The sequence below is a fragment of the Denticeps clupeoides genome, chromosome 19 (assembly GCF_900700375.1).
Source record: "Denticeps clupeoides chromosome 19, fDenClu1.1, whole genome shotgun sequence".
Lineage (NCBI taxonomy): Eukaryota > Metazoa > Chordata > Actinopteri > Clupeiformes > Denticipitidae > Denticeps > Denticeps clupeoides.
The window spans coordinates 7,115,877-7,139,766 of record NC_041725.1 but is presented as its reverse complement, the minus strand read 5'-3'; the positions used below and the strand labels follow the sequence as shown (position 1 = coordinate 7,139,766).

At 42.9% G+C, this 23,890-nt stretch overlaps 2 protein-coding genes across 3 annotated transcripts; both read left to right on the top strand.

The window, feature by feature from the left end:
• Nucleotides 1-5: 5 nt before the first annotated feature.
• Nucleotides 6-5,930, top strand: dhx40 (DEAH (Asp-Glu-Ala-His) box polypeptide 40). Its single transcript, XM_028961813.1, has 17 exons — nt 6-245; nt 560-705; nt 864-983; nt 1,090-1,320; nt 1,745-1,811; nt 1,895-2,026; nt 2,384-2,483; nt 2,732-2,818; nt 2,915-3,097; nt 3,196-3,276; nt 3,503-3,660; nt 3,776-3,890; nt 4,349-4,457; nt 4,542-4,636; nt 4,742-4,811; nt 4,891-5,119; nt 5,500-5,930. Exons 1-17 carry the CDS (start codon nt 113-115, stop codon nt 5,616-5,618), a joined length of 2,175 nt encoding a protein of 724 aa, XP_028817646.1. The 5' UTR covers nt 6-112; the 3' UTR covers nt 5,619-5,930.
• A 2,477-nt stretch (nt 5,931-8,407) lies between these two features.
• LOC114769115 (clathrin heavy chain 1-like) lies at nt 8,408-23,849 on the top strand. 2 transcript variants are annotated; one of them, XM_028961864.1, is made up of 33 exons: nt 8,408-8,700; nt 9,251-9,458; nt 9,701-9,703; nt 10,976-11,244; nt 11,710-11,871; nt 11,951-12,064; nt 12,165-12,338; nt 13,328-13,525; nt 14,220-14,420; nt 14,514-14,666; nt 14,753-14,875; nt 15,177-15,314; nt 15,416-15,580; nt 15,669-15,849; nt 15,935-16,098; nt 16,188-16,313; nt 16,410-16,552; nt 17,778-18,012; nt 18,136-18,258; nt 18,624-18,769; nt 18,866-19,049; nt 19,133-19,325; nt 19,412-19,569; nt 19,673-19,837; nt 19,920-20,027; nt 20,380-20,547; nt 20,640-20,789; nt 20,881-21,012; nt 21,213-21,323; nt 21,420-21,590; nt 21,939-22,160; nt 22,377-22,452; nt 22,875-23,849. In XM_028961864.1, exons 1-33 carry the CDS (start codon nt 8,659-8,661, stop codon nt 23,003-23,005), a joined length of 5,037 nt encoding a protein of 1,678 aa, XP_028817697.1. In that variant the 5' UTR covers nt 8,408-8,658; the 3' UTR covers nt 23,006-23,849. The 2 variants fall into 2 exon arrangements, with proteins under 2 accessions (XP_028817697.1, XP_028817698.1); XM_028961865.1 differs by lacking the exon at nt 9,701-9,703.
• Nucleotides 23,850-23,890: the final 41 nt, after the last annotated feature.

The following is a 23,890-nucleotide window of genomic DNA, read 5'->3' as shown; positions in this document are numbered from 1 at the left end:
GCGAGTCCGGCTTCCGCTCGACGTCGTACGTTGTTTTGTTATTAGGAAGATGCCCGCTGATCTGATGTTTTAAACGTTAAAGCGCACCAGCCGACCGGCGGCTGCTGAAAACATGCCTCGGCTTCCCATCTACCAGCAGAAGGAGCGGCTCGTCGAGGCTGTGAGGTGCAACGCGTTCCTGGTCGTCACTGGCGAGACCGGCAGCGGGAAAACCACGCAGCTGCCGCAGTACTTGTTCCAAGCAGGTAGAGAGGCTGACTAATTCATGTCAATTACTAATTACTGGCATTTACTAATTACTGGCAATTAATCACTGTCTCGCAGTGATCGCTTCGGGTGTAAATGACACATGGTTAATATGAATAAGAAACGCCACATATCCAATGGCTCGGGCTGCTTTGTGTTTGTTAAATTCTACATTTGTTCTTGTTCACGTTCTCTTTTTGCTGAGAAAAAAGTGCGCGAAGTGTTGATCCAGCAGCGTTGTTGATTTGAAGCCATTTTATTTAACGCAGATCGTCTCATATCCAAAGAACTATTTACTCACATGTGCTTTTAGGTTTTTGGAAGGGTGGCAAAATTGGAGTAACTCAGCCACGGAGGGTGGCAGCCATCACCGTGGCACAGAGAGTTTCCCATGAAATGGGCTTCACGCTGGGTCGGGAGGTTGGCTATCAAGTGCGCTTCGATGACTGCACGAGCAAGGTAAGCTTGACATTGTCCCCGCTCTCATGTTAATCAGAACGTGTTCCCACGTAATAATCAGGTCTAGGTGTACTTTTTCCCACAAGTTCATACACACTTTTTGGGGGGGTAGCGTAAACCCGGCCTCCCGAGCGAACGCGTGGTTTGTGTGCGAACAGGACACGGTGATTAAGTACATGACTGACGGCTGCATGCTGAGGGAGATCCTCGCGGACCCGGGTTTGACACAGTACGGAGTTGTCATACTGGATGAGGCTCATGAACGGAGCTTAAACACGGTGAGTGCAGTTGCCTGTGGTATGTACGTTTTCAGCAGGTCACATCTAGGCGCATTCGAATATGTTTTAAATCATTAAGTCATTTTTAAAAAATTTTTTTTTTAAGGATGTCTTGCTTGGACTTATGAAGAAGAACCATTGCAGAGGTGGCAGCCACAGTCGTTCATCTTCCTTGAAAGTCATAGTTATGTCAGCGACCTTAGAGACGGAAAAACTCTCTGCGTTTTTTGGACGTTGTCCTGTGTTCACCATTCCTGGACGAACCTTTCCGGTGTCTGAGCAGTTTTGCAACCTAATTGGACCTAAAGACATTGACGGTTCAGGTTATGTCAAAGAGGTCGGTTATTCATAAATCATTATTTGCATACATATCTATAATTAATCATGTTGAATCCTTGTTGTGTAATCATACATGTTTATGTTTGAAAACTTTGCTTAGTACGTTTTGTACTAATTAATAAAAAAAAATTAGGAATTAGAACGATCCCAATCTTTATCTTCCAAATATAAATCTTTATGTATAATATAATTTGTTGTAATTTTTCATTTTACCACTGTATCTAACAAAATAGAATGTCATGAAAAAGATCATTTGTGTTCACAGTTTACTTCAAATAAATAAATAAACAACATTATGAAAATGAAAAAAAATAATAATAAAAAATAGGTTTTTGTCAATACAAAAAAAATGTATTGACGAATTTGAACCAGGGTGGATGTACTTTACTGTACTGAGCAAAACTTTTCTTGCCAAAGGTTAGGTTGTCAACATGGTGCTGGATGTCCACACCAGTGAAACTGCAGGAGATATTCTGGTATTCCTGACAGGTATGTAACCCCCCCCATCTCATTCCTGTTTGATTCTTTACATGCAATCTAATCAGTTCTTTTTGACCAATTATTTTGTACAGGACAGTCAGAAATAGAAAGAGCCTGTGACATGCTGTTTAAAAAGGCCGAGGCAATTGACTACAGATATGATGTTCGCGACCGTACCGTGGACGGCCTTCTGATTCTTCCCTTATATGGATCTATGCCAACAGGTCATTTCCCCTTTATTTTTACACAGTACTCTTACATTGTATTTCTCCATGTGTTGACAGCGTTGTACACTATACAATCATACATGATACAATATATTCAATATATGGAAATAAGTAACATGACAATAAAACAAGCATAAACAAAACAAGGTTTTAATGGTTTTAATAGCTGTAATGTCACTTGAATGCATTGTGCAACAGAAACAAATGATAATTGGGTTAACTTGGGCTTTTTCTGATGTGAATATAGAATCACAGCTAGTTGTTTGTACATGTGTACAGTCAGCCAGAGTGCTTTAGGAAAAATATATTTTAAAAATAAATAAATAAATAAAAAATTTCTCTTATCTTTTGCAGATCAGCAAAGACAAATATTTCAGCCTCCACCTGCAGGGGTGAGGAAATGTGTAGTGGCAACCAATATAGCTGCAACATCCCTGACCATCAGTGGCATAAGGTACATTCAGCATCAATACGTGGGCTGCAAAACAGGCTGTAGATTTAACTTGTATACTGTACATGTCCTGCCCAGCTCCAGAAAGACATTTACAGTACAAAACAGGAAGTTCACTAATTCAGCACATGTGGAAACTGTGACTGCTGTATCGTGATCACTGGGAAGAATTTAGAATTATTGTTTTAAGTAAATATATTCTAGGCTATTCAGAAATGAAAATGTTTGCATATTGTGTCCTGCTTTTCCAGGTATGTTGTTGACAGTGGATTTGTGAAACAGCTTGCCCATAATTCCAGGGTCGGCATGGATGTTTTAGAAATCGTGCCCATTTCAAAGTGAGTCGGGGGGAATGTTAATTAATATCTGAAAAGGGTGTTTTTATCTTTTATCACACTTTATCGCCTGAGCCTTGTCTATTTGTGGTTTTGCAGGAGTGAGGCTGAGCAGAGGGCAGGAAGGGCCGGAAGAACCTCCGAGGGAAAATGTTTCAGAATCTACGGCCGAGAATTCTGGGAGAAGTACATGCCTGATTACATGGTTCCAGAGATTCAGAGGACCAGCTTGACGTCTGTCATCCTTACACTCAAGTGCCTTGGTGTTCACGATGTCATTAGGTACTTACAAAATTAAAACATGACATTTATATTATATTGCAATAAATAAAAAAAATAAATTATATTTATTGAAAATAAAATAGATTTTTGTCCTCCAGGTTTCCGTATTTGGATGCCCCGGAAGAGAGATTTATTCTGAGTGCTTTAAAACAACTGTACCAGTTTGATGCCATTGACAGGTGGGTTTTATGGTTCTGTTCGCATGCATTTTTGTGAATGCGTACAGATGCGTAGGTTAGGTACTTCTATTACAATGTATTGAAAATTGTGAAAAGTCACATCAAGTGGTTTCACTCTATTACTCAAATTCAAAAATTGTTTGGAAATATGTGCAGCATGTTACAAACCATATGTGCATTTCATAAGGCTGCATCACGCTCATCTGCTGCTTCCTCCCTGTTTTAGGAGAGGTCACGTCACTGAGCTGGGCAGGCAAATGGTGCAGTTTCCCCTCCCTCTCGGCCTCACTCGAGTTCTGCTGAGAGCAGCTGCCCTTGGCTGTGAGGAACTGATGCTGCCCATTGCAGCCATGCTGTCGGTGGAAAACGTCTTCATTCGACCGGGTAACCGCCAGTTCACTGATTGGTGTGCGGAATCTTGAAGGGCCCAGCTAGACGGGCTGGTCCTATTTTGGTGCACTTTAAATTTTAAAATGCTCATCTTATTGCAATTTCACAGGACACCCAGAGAAACAAAAAGAAGCAGAAACAAAACACCGAGAAATAGCTTCGGATGCAGGGAAGAACAACGACTTCACCATGATGTTGAGTGTTTTTGAAAAGTGCAAATCAAGGTACTTCTGTTTTCATTAAAAATCTTAATGTCAACTCGCTATTATGGAAGTAATATGTACGTTGGATGCCACGGTACTCAAGTTCATAAGTTCTTATTAACCAAACAAGTAGATTTTCTCCAAAACCACAGTCTGATGACAGCATTGCTTCCAAATGTGTCAAATAAATATTTGCTGCACTTCTGTGATTATTCAAATTATGAAGAGGTTCAGAATGGGCCAGTTTTGTAAATTGGTTGTAATGAATCGGCAATCACTGGGTTAGGGCAACTTTAATTGTGTGCACCGTGTGCTGTTCCGTGTATCACAGTGTTAAAAACGGTCGCTTTCACTTTATAAGGTGTAAAGTATAGCCCATAAGATTCACGTGGCCTGTATTCTGGTCTTCTTTCAACAAGTCTCACAATGAAACTCTCTTAGAATAATTCATACTAATACCCATTTCCACCCTTGAGCAGCGAATCGCCTTCTTCGTGGTGCAGAGAAAACTGGATTCATTGGAGGGCGGTGAAATCAGCCTTCAGTGTGGAGTCACAGCTCAGTGAAATACTTCTCCGAATAAAACAGGTACCTGCTGCCTACCGGGTTTTTTTTTTTAAGACAGTAATGAAGCCATGAAGATAGAAACGCGGCACACATTTCCTTTTCCAGCAGAGGGATTTCTCCACTGAGGAGTTTGAAGGCAGTCAGAGTGAGCTTTTTCGACAATGTCTCTGCTCAGGATACTTTACGAATGTGGCCAGGAGGTGATTGTTCCTATTCCTCAACGTTTGTCACCATTTCACTAGCCTGACCCCTGATGCTTAAAGTGATTTATATATATATATATTTTTTTAATTTTATTTGTTAAGGTCCATTGGGAAGTCCTTTTGTACAATGGATGGGCACGGATCCACTGTGCACATCCACCCATCTTCAGCGGTAAGAACGAACCTCGAACCTTCACATGTTGCCTCTGCACCTGTATCGCCATTAAAACTTGGCCCAATGTGATCTGCAGCTTTTTGGGGAGGAGTCCCAGTTGGACTGGATCATCTTCCATGATGTGCTAGTCACCTCACGGATGTATGTCAGGACTGTGTGCCCCATTCGCTATGAGTGGGTGAAGGACCTGTTGCCTAAACTACACGAGGTGGATGCATATGAGCTGAGTAATGTAGCGAGGGAGGAGGTCACAGAAGAAGAAGTGGCCAAGTGGGAAAGCAAGGAGGCCTTCAAAAGACAAATGGGTAAATGGCATCACATTAATATAGCTGTGTTTTTTTTTTATATATTAAACACATAATTTATATGAGGAAAAAAAAGCTCTACTACCTAAAGCGGAGATGCCCAAACGTTCCATGCTACAGGTTTTAGGTGCAGCCATAACTTGACTTCTACTTAGAAACATTAGTGCACTTGACAGGATGCATAAATGTTATGAGAGTCGAGAACAATAACTTGAATATTGAGGTGTCAATACTGGTTTTGAAGGTGTGGAATTCATTTCAATTATCTGACCTTCCTGAGGCTTTCAGTTGTTATGTGATGTAATCCTGACTTTTTGCCCTGTGACCATTTTTCTTAATATGTGCGCTTCATATGATTTAACGGCCAGTTTATTTTTCAGGGGACCAATGTGACTCCTCAATAAAACTTGACAAAAGGAGCGACGAAAATTCCATCACAGAGGCTCGAGCTCGATACATGCAGCGGAAACAGAAGCGACGTCAAGAAAAACAACAGTGACGTCTGCATTCGTGGACTAATACGCGTAATAAACCCCGACACCACAGTACGGTTTTGCCATGGCGCGGAGACCGCATAGACGCTGTCTTAACCAGCATCTGGACATTACTCTGTGCAAGGTTGTAAGGTTGTATAGTACTTGTTTTTAAATACTTTCTCCAATTCGCTGACATGACAGTGGCACATTTTAAAATCTATATTTTGAACAATTTGCTTTTATCATTTGCTCACATGGAGGCATATGAGAAGATGTAAGTTAGATGCTGTGTGAAACCAATGTCTTTGTGCTGATTTTTTTTTTTCTTTCTTTTACATATTCATCTTCACATTAAAACTTTTGTGAATTCAAATTTATTTGTCACGTACACAGTCATACATGGTATGATATGAAGTGAAATGCTTATGAGACTGTTATAGACCACAATATTGCAAGTATTCCAGTGGAACCAATATGCAAATATTGTAAACATAACCAAATATTACAATTTTAGGTTTTTAAACATCAAATATGTGTAACAGGTAGGGTGAAGGTGTGCATATGTGTAAAGTAAAGTGAAAATTTGTGCAAGATTCTGGGGGAATTGAGTACAGAAGTGATTGAAAGTGAAAGTGCTGGAGTGTATTAGAGTTTTATGTAATGTTGTGATTGTTGAGAGCTCGTATGGCCTGCGGGAAGAAGCTCCTCCTCATTCTCTCTGTGTTGGACTTCAGGGTGCGGAAGCGCTTCCCTGATCGCAGCAGAGAGAACAGTCCATTGTTGGGGTGGCTGAGGTCCTTCACTATCTTCCTGATCAGGCCCACCACAACCGTGTTGTCAGCAAACTTTATGATGATGATGGTGTTGGAGTTTGTAGTGTCTGCACAGTTGTCGGTGGACAGAGAGTACAGCCGGCGGCTCAAAACACAGCCCTGGGGGGCTCCAGTGTTTTTGTAAGTATATGCATGTTTCCTCAAATGTATGAAGTGGTGGCCCCGTAATCAGAAGGTTGCCGGTTCGAATCCCGAAGTGGCAATGTGCCACTGAGAAAAGCACCGTCCCCACACACTGCTCGCCAGGCGCCTGTCATGGCTGCCCACTGCTCACCAAGGGTGATGGTTAAAAGCAGAGGACACATTTCGTTGTGTGCTGTGCTGTGTATCACAATGACAATCACTTCACTTGAAAATATGTCTAATATAATGGTTTCTCCTTAGAAATGTAGGTTAACATTTGATAGTAATATGACTGTCTAATACTAATATTCAGAATACTTCTAATTACATCATTATAGAGAATTATTTAAATGAATTAACAATGGGATGTGAAATTATACTATATAAAATATCTCTTGTGGTTGTTAATTTTTAAATGAATGAACCAGGATCTCCCATCATCTGCATCCCTGCAGCGCAGCGCTGCCTTTAGCTGAGTTCCCCGAAACGCCCGGAACTGACGTGTAGCTCCAAGGACAAACGATGTGGCAAAACGACGGAGAAGCGTCGCGACATCGTTCACGTCGCGAAACGCGTGTCAGGTCTACGCGCCATTTCTGAGGACCGTGCCCGCAGGGGACACCCGCTGTGGAGATCGCCGTGTCCACGTCCTTCCGACACACGCCGAGCGTCCTGGTGACGCGTGTTCTGGATTCGTTCACTGACTCGGTTCGTTCACCGAAGAACCGTTCGTTCCAGACATTAATATTTGATTCAGATCTGATTCAAGTCGAGGAAATTGAGTTTTCAACACAACATACATCATAATAAATGGTGGTAGTACCTATGAACCAAAAGACCCGGGTTCAAGAACCACTTACTACCATTGTGTCCCTGAGCCAGACACTTAACCCCGAGGGTCCCTGTAAATACTGGTTGTAAGATGCTCTGGATAAGGGCGTCTGAGAAATGCCATAAATATAAAACGTAACTACAATGCGTTAACGCCACTGTTTACAGGCGGCATGCAGTCAAATCTCTGCAGCTACTGCTACAACAGTACAAGCTATGCTTGTGAGCATGTTTGAGGTTCTGTTTCGTATTGCTCTATGCTGTTCGACTTGTTTCACCAGTGCGGTCATATATGACTATGTGTTCTGCTGAATCATTGTTTGGTTTTCATTTAGTCAGGCCCACACGCAGCAGCGTGCATGAGAGTTCATTTCTTCCTTCATTCACTGTACTGCACATGCCAGATCACTTCAAGATTACAGATTTTCTGTTTGTCGCATGCATAGTTATAATAGTGCAGTATGCATTGAATTGCACCCCACACCGCAGAGTTTTTAGTTAAATTCATTGTAATTATTAAATAGAAAGCAAGCGAAAAATATATATGTTCAAAGAAACCATAAGACACAGACATCACTAGGGATACTGCACTGACATAGTATGTAACCGAATATGAAAGATAATTAAAAATCTAGCAAAACAGCGAGTTACAGTGTAGAGATTATAACTAAAGTGCATTGTGTGTTGATTGTGCAGTGACCAGTGAAGCAGTGACATTGCAGGGTAGCGACAACACCGTCTAAAGGGTCTAAAGCAGGGGTCACCAACCCTGGTCCTGCCGCCACACCTCATTCAACTCAACAACTGGGTGATAACGAGTACAAACGTTGAATCAAGCGCGCTAAAACACAAAATGTGCAGGACAAGTGCCCTCCCTGGTCTAAAGCGTCAGCATGATATTTTTTTTTCCTGAGTCACTATAAAGGTTTTCACGTTCGCTTACGAGGCCAAAAAAAAAGATGCTCGGCTCGCCTAAATGAGTCGGCTCAGAACCGATTCGTTCACGAACGATGCCGTACTACCGCTTCCGGATTCTGACTTCGTAGCTGCTTCCGCCGCCATTGCGGTTTTTCGGAGTTCAGGCTCGGGACCACCGATTCTCGTCAGGGCGGCGGGGGAGAGCACGAACGGCTCGCAGGCCGGCCGGACGCGTTTCGTACCGCACCCAGGAGCCCCATCAGCCCGCCTCCCCCACCCCCCGCGCTCCGTCGCCTGCGACCGAGGTCGTGTGGCCGTGTCCGCAGGCCGTGAGGACCGACTGCACGCAGCGACCACCATGGCTCAGATCCTGCCCATCCGCTTCCAGGAGCATTTGCAGGTCCGTGTTGCGTTCAGAATCGCCTCCGTCAGCCAGCTGTTACCTCATCTTAACGCCGCCGGTGCGTTATCGGCACCGGGAATCTGACTTCCAGAGGGCGTCGGATGAATTAACCTCCCGCTCGTCGCCCCGTTTCCCACGAAGTGGCTGTGCCATCACGTCCCCTGACACCGATAAATCCACCTTAAACCTGCTCTGCGTGTTCAGCGTCGCGCACTGTGCAGTAATTGACAGATTTGTTTTTCGTTTTTGTTTATTTGTTTGTTTGTTTGTTTGTTTATCTCCGCCGTAATTTCACGTTTATTTCCACACATTATACGTATAATTCAATCTGTACTGCGCGTGGCCGCAGGAATGTGATTGATTGAAATGTGAACTCCCTGTGGGCAGCGATCCTGGCACCGTGGCATCCCCGAGGGTTTAAAATCCGGGATTATGCCGGAGAGCGGGTCACGTACGGACCCAGACAGGCCTGCAGCGCTTCCACCATAGGCTTCCAGAAGAAAGCAGAATCCACTTTTCACGGTAAAATCCGGATTTATTTCCGCAGCTCCAGAACCTGGGGATTAATCCCGCCAACATTGGCTTCAGCACGCTGACCATGGAGTCGGACAAGTTCATCTGCATTCGCGAGAAGGTCGGCGAGCAGGCGCAGGTCGTGATTATTGACATGAGCGACCCCAACACGCCGGTCCGCAGGCCCATCTCGGCGGACAGTGCGATCATGAACCCTGCCAGCAAGGTCATCGCTCTCAAAGGTAAGACGCCGGGAGATAAACTCGCGGTGGATGCGGCGTTGATGTGAAACCAGATGCCTTGGTGTTGACCGTAGTTTATGGCACCAGTAAGGTTCTCTTCCGCTCCGTATTTTCATGTAAATTACGCCGCCGTGGCATTGTCTGTTTTCTTGAACGGTGTGATGCATATGACTGATATTATATTGTGTACATTATAAAAGCTTTGCCCTTTTTTTTTTTGTCTTAATGCTTCTTATTTGCAGACGGTGAGTTCCGTTTTTGTTCTGAGTCGTGCGAGATGTTTCACTCCTTTTTATTTGTGGACTTTGTTCCCTCACACACGCCGATCAGCCATAAAATTATGACCACTGAGAGGTTAAGGGATGAGCCAGTTCCAGCGTGTGGGTTACGTTAGGCAGCGAGGGAACGTTTTGTTGGAAGCAGAACCTCCAAAACCACAGGACTTTGGGCATGTTCCTGGTCTCCAGTGTCCAGGAAGTGGTCCAAAGGAGGACAACTGGTGAGAGGATCGTGCAGAGCCAAGACCAAATTATAGTTAAAGGTGTCAGAACACAAGCTGCAGATGGGCAGCCTATGCTGACCTATGTCTGCTGCCAAAAGCTCCTACAGCGGTCACATGAGCGTCCGCTCTGGACCACAGAGCGATGGAAGAAGGTGGCCCGGCCTGAAGAATCCCATTTTCTTCTGCGTCGTGTGGACTGAGGAAGTCAGTCCTCCAGATCTCGACTCATTCGAGTGTCTGCGGGGTTATCTGAAAAAAAACATTCTCGTTTACGTCTGCACCACCTCGCATCTTGTGGTTCTTGTGGTGCGTGGTACTACGGCGTGCCTTCAGAGATGTAGCACAGTCCATGCCAGAGCAGTTATGGGGAGCGAATAGGTGGTCATAATGTTATCTCTGATTTGGTTTAGACACTAATTTCAAAATTGGAACTTAAGTATTATTTAGTATTAACATACATATACAGTGAATTCATAGCTAATGCGCAAGTCTTCGTTTCCAAAAAGATTTGCCCATTTCTACCCATTATCCTGTTGTTTGTGCAGTTGTAGTGTCAAGTGTTCTCTTCCAAGTGCATGCACAACATGTACACACATTTTTATATATATATATGTGTGTGTGTGTGTGTGTGTGTGTGTGTATATATATTGATTGTGTGTATGTGTAGAAAGATAAATATAGATGCATTGTGAACAATATGCCAACAGTATTCTAACTCAAAAATGTCCATTCAAGTTTCAGTTTGATATAGTTTAACTTCTTGTTGTTCTTCATGTTTTTCTTTTATTATTTGATGTAACATTTTGTGTTACTACGTAATAATGAATTATGTACTTTAATGAAGTATTTTAAAATAGTACTGTCCACATGACCTCTGCATGTGGTCATAATTAAGCAAATCTAGCTTCAACCTATTATTTTGTTCATCATAATTTCATGTGAATAATACGCGAAATGACAAAATTTCGTACGATTTGCGCGGCACTATAAATGCATTCAATGCTATCAATTCCAGCTGCAAAAACACTCCAGATTTTTAACATTGAGATGAAGAGCAAAATGAAGGCCCACACCATGACCGATGACGTCACTTTCTGGAAGTGGATCTCCCTCAACACGGTAGCACTGGTGACGGACAACGCGGTTTATCACTGGAGCATGGAAGGAGACTCCCAGCCGGTCAAAGTGTTCGACAGACACTCCAGTTTAGCCGGCTGCCAAATCATCAACTACCGCACGGACGCCAAACAGAAGTGGCTTCTTCTCATCGGGATCTCGGCGCAGGTAAACCAACGGCAAACGCATTCTGTGAAATGATCAAATATTTGAGATTAGTTTTTTTTAGTTTTAGTTTTTTAGTTTTTTTTTTTTAATTAGTATTTAATTACTGAAGGCTTTTTGAAACAATCCCTCTATGCTGCGAAGCCAGAGATTCTTCAGCATTCTTTATACTGGTTCTAACTTTGAGGCTTAATGTTAAAGGGCAAGAACAAATGCGACTAATGGATATAATCGGAAGTGAAAGGCGAATTATCTTTGGTTGGCGAAAGCAAAAAGCATTTAACTAACTCACCGGTAGCATTTTGAGGGGACACTTTTCAGAGGATGAGGAAAATCTGAGCGCTTGCGAAACCAATCATGGATTGAATCGCCCCTTTTAAAAGATGAATGTTTACGGATCGGTCATGTCTGTCATAATTTTAGCCAAAGTCTTTTAATGATGAGAGGATTTGCCCCCACACCCTTCAGCAAAACCGTGTAGTGGGAGCAATGCAGCTGTACTCAGTGGACAGAAAAGTCTCCCAGCCCATTGAAGGCCACGCTGCCGGATTTGGCCAGTTTAAAATGGAAGGAAACGCTGAAGAATCCACACTGTTCTGCTTTGCCGTTCGAGGGCAGGCCGGAGGAAAGGTAAGTGTGCATTTATTTTTATAGCATGTCATTCCTGTCAAAGATAAAATCACTAAAGCAACCCCCCCCCCCCATTTAGTTGCACATTATTGAGGTTGGAACCCCACCTTCTGGAAACCAGCCATTTCCAAAGAAAGCAGTCGATGTTTTCTTCCCACCTGAGGCCCAGAATGACTTCCCTGTTGCCATGCAGGTTGGTGTCCTTGTTTGACTTTCTATTTTTCTTCCAAGGTGAAGCAGGTCTTTGCGTCTGAACTCTCTGCATCTCTCACCACGACCTCTCTTCTATCTAGATAAGCTCCAAGCAAGATGTTGTCTTTCTCATTACCAAATATGGCTACATCCACCTCTATGACCTTGAAACTGGCACCTGCATTTACATGAACAGGATCAGCGGGGAAACCATCTTTGTCACAGCTCCCCATGAAGCCACTTCTGGCATAATAGGGGTCAACAGGAAGGGACAGGTACGGCCTCGCACTAAATTGGAAGAGAGGAATCTCACCAAGGGACATGTCATCAGCCATCTGCCATCTTTGGGCTTACGGGACTGAGTGTCTTAGATTGAGGGGAAAACAAGTGAAGCACGTCTGTGAAAGCGTGACTCGGGCGGCGGCGGCGGTGGGGTGGTGGCAGCAGTCATTATTGGTTTGCACTTTGTACTTCCAAGCCAAAGAACTACACCCAGGCAACCACATATGAAAACCTATCAGGCATTAGCTAGGAATTTGTTTAATTTGGACACACAGGCACAAGCCAGGCCATCGAGAAGCAGCCACCTACTTGCTGTCGGCGTGCTGTCTCGAATTGTGCTTGGCTTTGCGTTTTGCCTTGTTTGTCTCTGCCAGGCAAAGGTGTATTTATGGCACGCAGACATTTTATAAGCATTTGTAGTCAGCAGGGTAGGTCCACTAATAAACGAGAGCCTAGACGTCACATTCTCTACTTTCCATTTGCGGTCATCTACATGACTCACTTTATTCTGATAGTCCCGTGGGTTTTTATTCATATTTAAAAAAAAAAAAACAACAACTCCTTTTTGTAGAAGTTTAGTAGACTTGGTGATTTTTGTTGTATTCTTTTCTCTCATTTGTATTTGTCTCTCTGTGCTAACACTCTGTGACCTTGAAAATAACCATAGCAACAACTTAATGTCATGTACGCATGATGCACAGCGGAAGGCTCTGGTAGGATTTATAATCTTCTTATGGTGTTTACTTCATTGACAGTCGCACAGGCTGTACTATCACCATCCTTCTAACCTCCTCTTTTTATTCAGTGTAAAATATGAACCTAAATCTGGTTTATTTTCCCTCTGTTCTGTAATACACTGTTTAGCACTTGAAAGGATGTTGGTTGGAACAATGAAGCGTTCGTTCATGGAATGCCAGGTTTCACCATGCTTTCAGCTCTCAGCTCTCACTTGCCACCTCATAAATAAGGTTTCCTTGCTCAGGTGCTGTCCGTGTGTGTGGAGGAGGAAAACATCATTCCCTACATCACCAACGTGCTGCAGAACCCAGACCTGGCCCTGCGCATGGCCGTCCGAAATAACCTGGCAGGTGCTGAGGAACTGTTTGCCCGCAAGTTCAATAATCTGTTTGCTGGAGGAAACTATTCTGAAGCTGCTAAAGTGGCTGCCAATGCACCAAAGGTATATATTTTTTTCTCTTGTAACTATAAAATGTTACTTTAGTTGACAGCAAAAATGGGGCATGATGAAGATTTTACCCCAAATAGATTTACGGACTGGACTGGAATTAAGGCACTTTTGGTTTTGTTCTGATGGAAAAAAGGAACCTTCAGGAGGGCTTAAAGTGAATATCTTCAAACATTTGACCTCATACATTAAAGCAAAAAGAACAATATTCATTTGGAAAAATCTTTATAAGGTATTTCATTGCATACATTTTCTATGGTAAATACCTCTAGAAAGTAACACCATGTATTTGGGATTAAAGAACTTGAACAAGAAATATATAATTGCTGGTGGCGGTTGAGAACCATTACCAAGAAATAGTTATCACAAAATAGTTATGACAGGAAAACTTTAAATAAGTGCATGTATATTTCACTGTACCTTTTCAAAGAAGATGACCGTATTTGTTCATCAGAAACTGGAACAATTTGTAGTGTGAATATTAACCGTTGTAGATTCCTGGTTAACCACCAGGGGGAGCTACTGTTGGAGGCCTGGTAGTGGACACATACTAGAAACTCATTAAGTGAGGGTTTCGTTCTGAAATACATAATTTCAGACAACCCTTAATGGCTTCTCATTTGATTTTGATTTAGGGCTTGTCAAAAGGACTTCCCAAAACACTTAACTTGCAATTCTGTCTTGTCAGGGCATTTTGCGCACCCCAGACACCATCAGGCGTTTCCAGAGCGTCCCTGCCCAGCCGGGACAGACATCCCCACTGCTGCAGTACTTTGGGATCCTGCTGGACCAGGGTCAGCTCAATAAGTTTGAGTCTCTGGAGCTCTGTAGGCCCGTACTGCAACAGGGCCGCAAACAGCTACTGGAGAAATGGCTGAAGGAGGATAAGGTATAAGAGACTCTCTCATTTCTGCCAAAATTCTGGTCTGAGAAGATGTGCTGATGAAAGCCACCGAAACATGCTTATCTCTGACTTTTCTAGCTTGAGTGCTCTGAGGAACTTGGAGATCTGGTGAAGTCTGTGGATCCCACTCTTGCTCTCAGCGTTTATCTGAGGGCCAATGTTCCCAACAAGGTCATTCAGTGCTTTGCAGAAACTGGACAGTTCCAGAAGATTGTTCTTTATGCCAAAAAAGTAAGTGTCTGTCATGTCTTCTGTTGTTGAATCATTCAGGCTCTGTTTCTGTAGTCACCTTTCTCACGTTCATCTTGTGCTCTCAGGTGGGCTACACCCCAGACTGGATTTTCCTGTTGAGGAACGTTATGCGCATCAGCCCAGACCAGGGACTACAGTTTTCCCAAATGTTGGTCCAAGATGAGGAGCCTCTGGCCGATATTACCCAGGTTCGTAATTCATTGCATACTACTTTATTAACATTTTAAGGTGGTAGTAGCCTAGTGGGTAAGACACTCGCCTGTGAACCAGAAGACCCAGGTTCAAATCCCACTTACTACCATTGTGTCTCTGAGCAAGACACTTAACCCTAAGTTGCTCCAGGGGGGACTGTCCCTGTAACTACTGATTGTAAGTTGCTCTGGATAAGGGCGTCTGATAAATGCTGTAAAATGTAAATGTAACATTATACGGTAATACTAAGCATGACTGAGCTGCTCTCTAATATGCATCTTGTGCTGTTCCACCCAGATTGTGGATGTGTTTATGGAGTACAACCTGATCCAGCAGTGCACTTCTTTCTTGTTGGACGCGTTGAAGAACAACAGGCCCGCAGAGGGTCCTCTGCAGACTCGCCTGCTGGAGATGAACCTCATGCATGCTCCACAGGTGTTGCACTATTCACCTTCACAGCACCTTGTGTATCTGCGTCTCGTTTTAGCGTTCATGGGAAACCGACCATTGTATATTGTGCGCTCGTCTGTCTTCAGGTGGCTGATGCAATCCTTGGCAACCAGATGTTCACTCATTATGACCGCGCCCACGTGGCGCAGTTGTGCGAGAAAGCCGGACTGCTTCAGCGGGCTCTGGAACACTATACTGACCTGTACGACATCAAACGTGCTGTAGTTCACACCCATCTCCTCAACCCTGAGGTACGTTCAGAGATCCTGTTTAAGAGGGATTGGTTTTAGGCTGAAGCCCTTCAACATTTGTCAGATTGGTGCGTTGTCTGTTCTTCAGTGGCTGGTGAACTATTTTGGCTCTCTGTCGGTGGAAGACTCTCTGGAATGCCTGAGAGCCATGCTGTCAGCGAACATCAGACAGAACCTGCAGATCTGCGTCCAGGTAGCCTCCAAGTACCATGAACAACTTTCAACCCAGTCCCTCACTGAGCTCTTTGAGTCCTTCAAGAGTTTTGAAGGTAACTAAGACAACAAATATACACAGTTTTAAATGGTAAAGGGCCTTGCTTTCTTAAAACCAGCTTGGTCAATCTTTTGTTGCAGGTCTGTTCTACTTCCTGGGTTCAATTGTCAATTTCAGCCAGGACCCAGAAGTCCACTTCAAGTACATCCAGGCCGCGTGTAAGACTGGGCAAATCAAAGAGGTGGAAAGGATCTGCAGAGAGAGCAACTGCTATGATTCTGAGCGTGTTAAGAACTTCCTTAAGGTGCGATCAAATGACCAAACGTTGTGGGGGGAAAAAACTCCCAGTTTACTTCATAGTTTACTGAATGCATTTCTACTCTTGATTGACAGGAGGCCAAACTGACCGATCAGCTGCCCTTGATCATTGTCTGTGATCGCTTTGACTTTGTCCACGACCTGGTCCTCTACTTGTACCGCAATAATCTTCAAAAATACATAGAGATATATGTACAGAAGGTAGGATGGCGATGGATAGATGTGCTTTAATGTTACAGTATATAGTTTCATATTATGTGGCTTCTAATTTTCCATTCGCAATATCCCATAAACTAGGTGAACCCAAGCCGTTTGCCTGTTGTAATTGGAGGTCTGCTGGACGTGGACTGTTCTGAGGATGTCATAAAGAACCTCATCTTAGTGGTCCGGGGCCAGTTCTCTACTGACGAGCTGGTGGCTGAGGTGGAGAAGAGGAACAGGTTTGCAACCTTTTTGAAGAAATTTTGTTCAGACCTTCTCTCTCTTGATCTAATGTCCTCTTTGCATTAACAAATTATATATATAATCAACATTCTCATTGTGACCAGATTTTATTAGATGCCATAATTTTATTGAATTTGAGAATGACACAAATACTGGTTTTCACAAAGTTTGCTGCTTCAGTGTTGTTAGATCTTCTTGTTAGTTGTTTGAAGTATAATTACAATCATTTTAGAAGTTTCAAAGGCTTTTATTGACTATTAAATCAAGTTTATGCAAAGAGTCAATATTTGCCATTTTTTTCAAGCCCTGACATGCTGGCACTCAACTTCTGGGCCAAATCCTGACTGATGGCGACCCATTTCTTCATAATCCGTGCTTGGAGTTTCAGAATTTGAGGATTTTTGTTTGTCTACCCGGCTCTTGAGGATTGTCCAAACGTCCTCAATTGGATTAAGGTTAAGGGAGTATCCTGGACATGGACCCAAAATTTCAATGTTTTGTTCCCTGAGCCACTTAGTTCTCACTTTGGCCTTGTCTTGTCTTGACTCTTTGGTTACTTTAGGGACTCCCGTACACTACCCTTTGTTAGGTCTGACCTCTGTCCCTTGTATAAGAGACTTAATATGAACAACTTTCTGGTACATCCCATCTCTTTCCCTTGATGAGGTCTGATAAAATGGTTATAGGACAGGATTGCTGAGAATATTATTTTCCGTCAGGCCTTGTAAATCTTGGAGATTTTAAATGTGAGCCTTGGAAGATATAAGTGAAAAGATGAATTTACTCGATTTTAATGATTAAGGACAGTTTACAGCAACATCTTTTTTTCTCTACAGTTGATCTGAGTAATGTGTGACGCCGGTTTTCGGACCAGCCTTGGTCTTGGTATCGCCTTAGTGTGTCTTGGTCTTGGTTTCAGGGGATTATCTTTCATCTGATTACTCTTCATAACACTTTGGAGAATATGCCGATTGTAATAATAAATACGTAAGCAGCAAATTTCGTGAAAACCAGTATTTTTGTCAATTTCAAAACTGTACTTGCCACGATTTGTACTTTTCAGTAATTTCTGCTGATCCAGATCAATAATTTTATCTAGGCTTTATTTTTATTTTTTTGCTGTCCTTACAAAACATGATTAATTGAAAATTGTACTCCGATTTTGCCAAGTTTTTATATCTTAAATTAGTTTTATATTAAATGCGAGCGGTTCCTCGACAGACTGAAACTGCTGTTGCCGTGGCTGGAGGCTCGCATCCACGAGGGCTGTGAGGAGCCTGCTACACACAACGCTCTGGCTAAAATCTACATCGACAGCAACAACAACCCCGAGCGCTTCCTCAGGGAGAATCCGTACTACGACAGCCGCGTGGTGGGGAAGTATTGTGAAAAGAGGGATCCCCATCTTGCCTGCGTCGCCTACGAGAGAGGACAGTGTGACCAGGAGTTGATCCATGTAAATACGAACGTTCTCCACTCGTTTGTATAGTAGCTTTCGTAGAGCTCCATAAAGGAAGAGTTGATCATGTGACCAAAATAGTTTACAGTTCTTTTTTCTTTTTTTTTTTATTATTTACAGGTCTGCAATGAGAACTCTTTGTTCAAGAGCTTGTCTCGGTACCTAGTTCGCAGGAAGGACGCAGAACTGTGGGCCAGCGTGCTTCTGGAGAGCAACCCCTATAGGAGACCTCTAATAGATCAGGTATTTATGAGTTATTTTTTATTAACCGCTTTGTTAGTTCTTAGTTACCTATTTGCTCAGCTCCTATTTGCTAGGCTTCAGATTAATGATTTCTTGATAATCAGGAAATGTTTCCAGATTGGATTTTCAAATGGGTTTTCCAGCAAATATAAAAAAAAAAACGTGCTTAATTTTAGAATATGCCAAATTCTCAACACAGCAATAAAAAAAGAATCCCAAATTGTTTGGCCTCGTTTAAGTGCTGAGTAATGTTCTGTGGCTCCTGTTTAATCACAGAACTCATTTTGCAGGACTACATCATACACATCTGCCTGACTTGTGGGATTCCAAATAAATTTTGTCTTCAATCCTTCTTCTTTGAACAGGTTGTACAGACTGCACTCTCTGAAACCCAAGACCCGGAGGAAGTGTCCATCACAGTCAAGGCCTTCATGACTGCTGATCTTCCTAATGAACTGATCGAGCTCCTGGAGAAGATTGTTTTAGACAACTCTGTCTTCAGTGAGCACAGGTAATAATACTGGAGTGGACGTGTTCAGTAGATGCTTAGTTGAACCTGCATGGATGTCTAAATTGAAATGATCGAAAGATGATTGTCCTTCCGCAGGAACCTGCAGAACCTCTTGATCCTCACCGCTATTAAGGCTGACCGCACCCGTGTGATGGAGTACATCAGTCGTCTGGACAACTATGACGCACCTGACATTGCCAACATTGCCATCAGCAATGAGCTTTTTGAAGAGGCGTTTGCCATCTTCAGGAAGTTCGACGTGAACACTTCGGCGATACAGGTTTGTCTGGAGCCGCGGCCGTCTGCGCTTTACGTCGCTTTATGTCTCTTCTACAGCGTCCGCCGTCTCTGCACTAACTGTAGGTCCTCATTGAGCACATCGGGAATCTGGACCGGGCGTATGAGTTTGCGGAGCGATGCAACGAGCCGGCGGTGTGGAGCCAGCTAGGCAAAGCGCAGCTGCAAAAAGGCCTGGTGAAGGAGGCTATTGACTCGTACATTAAAGCAGATGATCCCTCAGCCTACATGGAGGTGGGACAAGCAGCGGCACAGAGTGGTAAGAGGAAAGAATGAATTAAATAAATGGTTCTACTGTTGGTTATTTGTCCTGGTGCGCTCAGATTTTCAATACTTTCACCTCAGGCAACTGGGAGGATCTGGTCAAATTCCTTCAAATGGCGCGGAAGAAGGCCCGGGAGTCTTATGTGGAGACGGAGCTCATCTTTGCTTTGGCCAAAACCAACCGTCTGGCTGAGTTGGAGGAGTTTATTAATGGGCCGAACAACGCTCACATTCAGCAGGTTTCTGATGCCTCTGGCTAGATACTTCTTTTTTTTTTTTTTTTTGTCCGTAATGTTTCAAGTTGAAATCATCCAATCACCTTTTTTCTGTATATCTGACAAGGTTGGAGACCGATGCTACGATGAGAAAATGTATGATGCTGCAAAGCTGCTCTACAACAACGTGTCCAACTTTGGCCGCCTGGCCTCAACCCTCGTCCACCTTGGCGAGTATCAGGCTGCAGTAGATGGAGCTCGTAAGGCCAACAGCACAAGAACCTGGAAGGAGGTGACAGAATGATTTAATGACAAATAATATCTGCCACAAAACTGGCCTTTACGGTTATTAGAAGTTGTGTCTGTTTTTTTAGGTTTGCTTTGCCTGTGTCGATGGGAAAGAGTTCCGTCTGGCCCAGATGTGTGGTCTTCATATTGTGGTCCATGCTGATGAGCTGGAGGAGCTTATCAACTATTACCAGGTGTTGCCTTTCTCTACACTCATTTAGTTCCTGAACACATTGCTGGACTTGATCAAAATATTACAACAGAAAATAATAATTGAGCATCCAATTTCTAATAATGTATTAGTACATTGTGCTTTATTGTTATTTGCATTTTTATTGCAGTATGTAAAAATGATGATGCTAATTTGGGGTCGATTATAGTGAAACTATTTTGTGCAGCATAATGACGTTTGTTCATTATGTAAAAAAAAAAAAATAATCTGGCTTGTGGGGTGGCTTTAGATAACAATTTCAGCTTTATATCGTCACGGATTTTGTTGTAGTAAGATGTGACATTAACTGATTACGTGTCCTATCTCTTCCTAAGGACCGTGGCTACTTTGAAGAGTTGATCACTATGTTGGAGGCGGCGCTGGGACTTGAACGCGCGCACATGGGCATGTTCACCGAGCTGGCCATTCTCTACTCCAAATTCAAACCGCAGAAAATGAGGGAGCACCTGGAACTCTTCTGGTCGCGTGTTAACATTCCGAAGGTACGGTGGGGGGGTGCGAGACAAGTCATTATTAAAGGGAGGTTCTGATCTGGACCGGTTAAGAGCGAGTTCGATATGTCTGCACGCTGCAGGTCCTGCGTGCGGCTGAGCAGGCTCATTTGTGGGCGGAGCTGGTGTTCCTTTATGATAAGTATGAGGAGTATGACAACGCCATCATCACCATGATGAATCATCCCTCTGACGCATGGAAAGAGGGCCAGTTTAAAGACATTGTCACTAAGGTAAAACGCATTGCTTTAACCCAGTACAGCCATTTGAAGGTCATTGTACTGTGCTGTTGTATTTCAAATTTTTTTGTTTTCTGTATCCTAGGTGGCCAATGTGGAGCTTTACTATAAAGCCACCCAGTTCTATCTTGAATTCAAGCCCTTGTTACTGAATGACCTGCTGATTGTCTTGTCCCCGCGACTTGACCACTCCCGAGCGGTCAACTTCTTCAGCAAAGTAAGAACTGTTGGATATATTAATTCAAATGACACACTTATCAAAGTGGTATTATATAAACCAAGGGGATAGACATCCCCACGTGGAGCATCGTGGGGTTTGGAGTATATTGTTCAGGGACACAGTGGCAATCAGACACCGTCAGCACAGTTTTGCGTGTTGTGATCGGACTATAACGAGGGGATCTCTCTCCATTTCAGGTTAAACAGTTGCCATTGGTTAAACCATACCTTCGCTCTGTACAAAACCACAACAACAAGTCCGTGAATGAAGCTCTGAATAACCTCTTCATCAAGGAGGAGGATTTCCAGGTGCGACATGATTGCACACTTGCATGCGTGGCGTAATCCGTATGTCAGAGAACTCCTACTGTAATGAGTATAAAATGTATATTTCTCCCTGCTCAGGCCCTGCGCACATCCATTGATGCCTATGACAACTTTGACAATATCTCTCTGGCTCAAAGCCTAGAGAAGCATGAACTCATCGAGTTCAGGAGGATTGCTGCTTACCTCTTCAAGGGTAACAACCGTTGGAAGCAAAGTGTGGAGCTCTGCAAGAAAGACAAACTCTACAAGGTGCTGATCTGCCTGTATTATTCTTCATCCAAACACACACTGAGTTTTACTTTTACTAAAACAAACCAATCAAGCAAAACAATATTCCAATATTTTACATACAAATCAAAATAAGATGGATTAACAAAATAAATATATAAATACAGAAAATGTATTTACGCCCTTTACAATATTCAGCTGATCAGCTCTGCAGTTGTGGTCTTCTGTTTCATTACACATTCAATGCATTAATCAGACGGTAACAATGGTAGTAAGTGGGGTTAGAACTTAACCCACTAGGCTACTAGCACCCACACGACAGCTACTGAAATGCATTTGATTGACACGAGATCTTGTGGTTCTGTATAGGATGCCATGCAGTACGCCTCCGAGTCGAAGGACACCGAGCTGGCTGAGGAGCTGCTGCAGTGGTTCCTGCTGGAGGAGAAGAGAGAGTGCTTTGCTGCTTGTCTCTTCACCTGCTATGATCTGCTGCGACCGGATGTGGTGTTGGAAACCGCCTGGAGGCACAACATAATGGACTTCTCCATGCCCTACTTCATCCAGGTCATGAGAGAATACCTGTCGAAGGTGAGCTGACACTAGTATTTTACCTAATAGTCATGTTTTTAGGTTTTATTAATTAACACTGGATTACTTGTCTGTTTGCCGCACATTTAAAAAAACACATCATATCCCATTCTTATTTTATTGTGTTTGCTGGGGCAATTTCTTATCCAGTATTTTGGTATGATGCGCCTTTTCCTCTGGAGATCCCCTTTCCTGATGAGAGAATTCTATTCTTAGGTTGACAAGCTTGATGCCTCTGAATCGTTAAGGAAAGAGGAAGAACAAGCCACTGAAGCTCAGCCAATAGTCTACGGTAACTGTCTTCTGCTTATTCGATTAGGTGAACGTTGTGGCAGTAAAGACGCCTGACATGAATGACAGACAGATGGATGCATACAAATATGGATACACAATTCTTTATTGATCACAAAGGTTAATTTAGGACCTTAAGAGATTGGAAGACTGCAAGGTCTATATGGAAAGTCTATATAAGATTCTTGTCTACTTTTCCTTGTTTATAATCACACTTCGCAACATATGCCACTGAATACCCATAAGCCTTTTGTAGTTGATAGTTAAGGTGTTAAATGTATAGAAAAATACTACTATTTATCAGTTCTCCACCGGGTTTTACCTTGAAACATGAAACATGCATGAAAATCCAGAGCTTAGTGGATGCACGTTGGACTGGTGCAAGTTCGCAGTTGATCACAATTTGTTCATTTCTGGTTCCAGGCACTCCGCAGCTGATGCTCACCGCAGGCCCTAGTGTGCCAGTTCCCCAGCAGCAAGCATACGGCTATGGCTATGCTCCACCAGCGGGCTACGCACAGCCCACGCAACCAGGCTTTGGTTACGGCATTTAAAGAGCTCTGTCCACCATTATGTCCATTTCTGTTCATGTTCCTGAATATGACTGTGACAGACATGAGCTACTAAAATTGTGCATTTTAAATTATTCTACTTCTTATACTTATTATTATTATTATTATTATTATTATTATTATTTCTTTACACTTGTAATGAAGGACTTATTTTTATTGTTCATGAAAATAATTGGACCATTTTTGTTTTCACATTCCATATGTAAGCCTACCTACATGTACCGGAGAATGAGGACTACAAATGGAGTTTGGGGCTTGTGATTTAAGAGCAGTTAACATGATAAAATATTGAAAGTAAGAAAATAAAGAGGAAAAAAAGAAAAGAGTTGCACTCTGCTGTGAGGGAAAAACTAACATAGACTCTTAACGTTGATGTACTGTATGTGGAAAAATGTAAACGCTTCTGCTGTTTGTCTGTATAATGCACTCATGAAAAAGACGACCGATTTTAATTTGATCTGAACGTGCCCATCTTCCAACACTAAGTATAACTGTTTGTTCTACGCTGAGGTGTAGCCATGTTACATTTATAAGGCATACAGGCATATATAAGTAAGCAATTTAACCCCTTCCAGCCTACGTAGACATCCCAGTAGACGTTACTAGCATCTTTTCATTTTGTCCATGTGTAACCGGTGACCTTCGTTGTGCTATAAACAGTGCTCTTGTGTGCGACTACTTCCATATGTGAGCAAGGGGATAAACAGAAAAGTCTTCTGATGTTATTAACCCACCCACTTATTTTAAGGTTTGTGTATGACCAATGTTGTGATGTTCTAGTTCACTATTTTGAGTGTACAGAAGAATGAATATAGAAGTGAATACAGCTCTCGTCTTGTGGTTTTGTTGGTTGGGGTGTGCTATCAA